The sequence below is a fragment of the Rhinatrema bivittatum genome, chromosome 7 (assembly GCF_901001135.1).
Source record: "Rhinatrema bivittatum chromosome 7, aRhiBiv1.1, whole genome shotgun sequence".
In the NCBI taxonomy this organism is placed as follows: domain Eukaryota; kingdom Metazoa; phylum Chordata; class Amphibia; order Gymnophiona; family Rhinatrematidae; genus Rhinatrema; species Rhinatrema bivittatum.
In genome coordinates, this window is record NC_042621.1 from 10,737,874 (window position 1) to 10,742,265 (window position 4,392).

Sequence of the window (4,392 nt, forward strand, 5' to 3'; positions counted from 1 at the left end):
TTGTCAGGTAAATGTGGGAGCAGTAACGCTCTTATACAGCAAGAGGTACAGGTACCAGCATGCCTTCACCTATATTAAAGCATCTGGGTATGGCAGCTTTGTAGGCTGAGAGTTTTTGTTAAATTAAAGAAAAAAAAATGGGACTGGCAGAGGAATAGAGCACACTGCATTTAGGATTAGGAAGGAGAATCTCCAATCAAACCGCTTGCTTGACTGAGCATCCCCTAGACTTTATAAGTTGGATAAAAGACATCTTAAGGTCTATATTCAGACACAGTCCGGATAGCAAAGTTAGCCAGATAAAACTTGTTTGGCTAACTTTGCAAAGCATATTTAATAGTGCAGCCACACTACTGAATATAGCCGGCTAGCTTAATTAGTTATCCGGCTAACTGTGGCCGGATAACTTTAGGACAGCTCTTTGACTCCTGTTAACTCTGTATATCAGACTTAGCCGGCTAACTCAACTTCTCCCAGTTAGTCCCCTGGACCGCCCCTAATTTATCAGGCTAAATTCGAGCCCCCTAACTTATTAGCCAGCTAGAATTTAGCCGGATAAGAGCTGAATATAGCCAGGTAAGCCATTTAGACAGATAACTATTACATTCTCCATTTAAATATGGACCTCCTCTTTTCCTGGAGTATGCAATTTAAAGTCGTGTGCTGCATGTTTGGCGCCCTGCAACCATGCTAGATTTCATTTTCCACACACAGTTTCAAGACTGGCATGAAGTTATAAGGTGCATTCTACGACAAATTTGTAACATTCAGCCTAATAAGTTCCATGTTCTCTCTCTCAAATAGCATGGAGCATCGGAGTCCAGGTTTTACGTGGCAGACTTCAGCTCTACTCCCAGGCCGACTTCACAAACTTCTGCTAAAAAAACAGGCGGCAAGCAGGCAGAGGAAGGTACCGTCATCTACTGGGCTTGCCAAATGTTGTAAGCGCCTTCCCTTTAAATGTTTAATCGGCTAAGATCAGGAAGAGGCTGGCTCAGCTTGTGTAAGAGGAGATTAAACTTTGTAAAGGTCTCTGTCTTAGCAGCAGCAGGCTCAGCTTCCCTATGCAAAGGGCCAGCTATACCGTCCAGGAAACTGCCCCCTACCCCAACCATTTTTAACCAGGGCTGCAAAAAAATATATAGAGATATATATTTACAGATATATATATTTGAATAGACTCGAGGATATTTGGTTGTGTCTTGTGGAAGTTTACACTTGTGCACAGATAAGCTAAAAAAATAAAGTGTGGGGTTTTTTCCGCTTGTCCCTTCATTTTTCAGACTACAGAACAGTGGTGTGCATCTTTCCCATTATCCCCTCCTCATTTCGGTCCCTTGTTCCTTCTCTTTCATTATCATTTACCAGTTGCTTAAATACACATTATTATTGGTAACAAAAACCATAGTGATCCCTCCCCCAGACTCTCCTTCTACAGTAAACGTGCAGTTTGTAAGAAACAAGCCCCTACTCAATATGCTGTTCCATCCTAGCTTTCTAATGAGTTTATATGTTACAGTCAAGTATAGAAACAAAGACTATATAGAGCTTTCTAATAAACATATTAAAATAGAAAAATCATACTTAAAAACACAAAGTATGGTCTAGTCTCATATATAAACTTGAATTTTTAAGAACCATCAGACACACTGACACAGGACACACAGATGCCTCCCCCAGTCTGCCGACCTTAGTCTGGAGGTCTACGGATGACAAGAGACAGATTATTTGGTACCACAGGAACAGGATTTTCAACCCCTTTTTCCAGTCGCTCATCATCGCACTGTTTAATCTCTCGATGGTTTCAAAAATATATGCACTTTCTATAAGAGAACTGCGTTACATACAAAAATAGCCTACCTACCAGGAAATAAACTTCATCTCTCTTTTCACAGACATCTAATAGACGTATGCAGCGGCCTGGTCCTCTATAGAAATAGCAGTTATGCTTTTAATGTACATTGTGGGAGAGAAAATAAAAATAAACTAACAGAAACCCTTTCTTTCAACTGATCAATTTAGAAGCATAATTATTACAGCTCCTTGACAGAGAGAGAAAAAAAAATGGACTTGAGTTCATTGTACGTAATTATAGGCTCTTCTGAGAGAGAAAAGGCGATGCTGGTAGTTTAGCAAACCCGTCTTTGTGATGGATTGAAATGCACTGAAAGGAGGCGAGCATGGAATAACTCAGCAGGGGCGGGGGGGGGGGGGGGGATGCTGCCTAGGCTCCGTCAGCCCCAGCAAGCACCTGTTGGACAGGAATCGTAGGCGATCCAGAGGACGCTGGCAGCGGAGGCAGATCCCTGGGGGTTAAATGAATCAGACGTGGATGTTCTCGGAGTGGGGGGGATTAAACGAAGTGGCTCCAGGTCCTGAGAGGGGGTGACGCGGATCAGGGCATTAAATAAAGTGAATCCAGGCGCTCTCCAGGTCTCCAGGCGGCGAGACCCGAAGCTTGTGGCTGCGCACCTTGTAGTTGGCGCCATCGTTGTTGTCCCAGAACTCCACACCAGCCACGCAGTAGCGGATGGCGAACTCCAGCGTGCCACCGCGCTCCAGCAGCGCCGGGGCCACGAGGCGGAAGGAGAAGGTGTCAGTGGCGCGCTCACTGCTGCCAGAGGGGCCGAGCTGGTAGAAGGCGGCCGCCTCAGTGCACGTGGCCCAGCGGTCCAGGCTGTAGCGCACAGCCACTGTCTTTTCATAGGATACGTTCAGCACCCGCACCAGGCCGCTCAGGCCAAAGCCGTCGGTGCGCAGCGCCTCCAGGCATACCCGTCGCTGCCGCACTCGCTCTATGAAGTCGGGTGCCGCGCCAGGGCTGGTGGCAAAAAGCGGCTCGAGCCAGACGGACTGCAGTGCCCCCGGCAGCACACTCAGCTCGCAGCCAGCTGGTGCCGGCTCACGGCACCGCAGGCCAGCCATGACCCGGGCTGGCACCTGTGGCAGCTCGGCATCGCAGAAGTGGCGCACGGCGATGAGCTCTAGTCCCAGCGAGTCGGCGAAGCGCACCTTCTTGCGACGTGATGGGCTGTGCGCAATCTCCAGGGGCGCCTGGCAACAGCGCTGGCCCGGTGTGGGCAGCGACTTGGCCCGTCGGCGGGAGCCTGGGCTCTGCGGTGCTGGGCCCGGGTCCCGGCCTCGGCTTGGCTTCTCTGGGGCACTAGCCTCGGGCCGGCCCCCGGCTGAGAACAGCGGCTCCTCTTCTTCTTCCTGAGGCTGCCGGGGGGCCCCATCAGCCAGCGCTGAACATGCTTGGGGACTGCAGGGTGGCTGCTCGGACGGGTTGCCATAGAGTGCGGCGCTGCAGCTGAAGTTGCGAGGTAAGTAGAGGCGTGGGGCCGGCACAGGGACGGAAGAGTGCACTGATGCCTTCTCCATCTTGTCCACCCCCGGGGGAAGTGGTGTGGGGGTGGCTCGAGTTAAAAGCACCAAGAAGAATGTTGGGGGAAAAAAAAGGAGCTTGGACTTTGGTGTGCAGTCACAGGCAGAGCCAGAAGTGATCGGGGTTAGGTGTCCCCAGAGTGCAATCACAGGGTGAGCCGGCAGTAAGCATGACTCGTTGTCCTTGGGGTGAAGTCACAGGCAGAGCCAGCAGTAAACCCGGCCAGGAGTCCCCGAGTTGAAGTCACAGGCCGAGCCGGCAGTAATTGGAGTGTCCTCGGGGTGCAGTCACATGCCGAACTATTAGTAATTAGCACTGGTGCCCCTGGGGGTGCAGTCACAGCAGAGCAGGCAGTAATCGGGGCTGGAGTCCTCAGGGAGCAGTCACAGGCTGAGCTGGTGGCATTCAGGGCAGTTTACCCCCCCCAGGGTGCAATCACGGGTTGAGCCGGGAATAATCTTGGCTTAGTCCAGTCAAATGCAGAGCTGGCAGTAGTCAGGGCTGGGGGGGGGGGGGGGGGGGGGGGTCCCTGGGGGTGCAGTCACAGGCTGACCTGCATCACTTAGCACCGGATGTCCCCGGGGTGCAACAACCCCGCGCAGAGCAGGCAATAATGACGGCCGGGAGCGCCCGGGGTGCAGTCGGGAATGGGACCTCGGCGGCGTCGCGCATGATCCCGGGCTCGGAGGCTCCGAGGTCCCAGTACCCGAGCTCTCAGCGCAGCGGCAGCGTCGCCGGCACTGCGGAATTTGTTAGTGGATGACGGCAGGTGGTGGGGGGGGGGGGGGGGGGGGGGGGGGGGGCGGGGATGCTGCCTGCTGCCGGGCTCCGAGTGACGTCAGGAGCGCTGCTGACGCAGCTCCTCCCCCATCCCCGAGGCAGAGGGGAAGGGGCTTCCCCTCCAGTGCCTGCGCCCAGGGCAGGCGAATAATAAACCCGCTGCCGTGTACGCGCGCGCATGAGAACTGGCGTTAGGTGACACTAACTGTCCAGTTTCGGGGGGGAGG

At 52.9% G+C, this 4,392-nt stretch overlaps 1 protein-coding gene across 1 annotated transcript; it reads right to left on the minus strand.

Moving 5' to 3' along the window:
- Positions 1–503: 503 nt before the first annotated feature.
- LOC115095001 (protein phosphatase 1 regulatory subunit 3E-like) lies at positions 504–4,173 on the minus strand. Its single transcript, XM_029608139.1, has one exon. The coding sequence runs from the start codon at positions 3,379–3,381 to the stop codon at positions 2,404–2,406; it is 978 nt and encodes a 325-aa protein (XP_029463999.1). The 5' UTR covers positions 3,382–4,173; the 3' UTR covers positions 504–2,403.
- Positions 4,174–4,392: the final 219 nt, after the last annotated feature.

What these genes read in the sequence shown, in the direction of transcription:
- LOC115095001 (XM_029608139.1), bottom strand. Translation starts at nt 3,381, where the DNA reads ATGGAGAAGGCATCAGTGCACTCTTCCGTCCCTGTGCCGGCCCCACGC.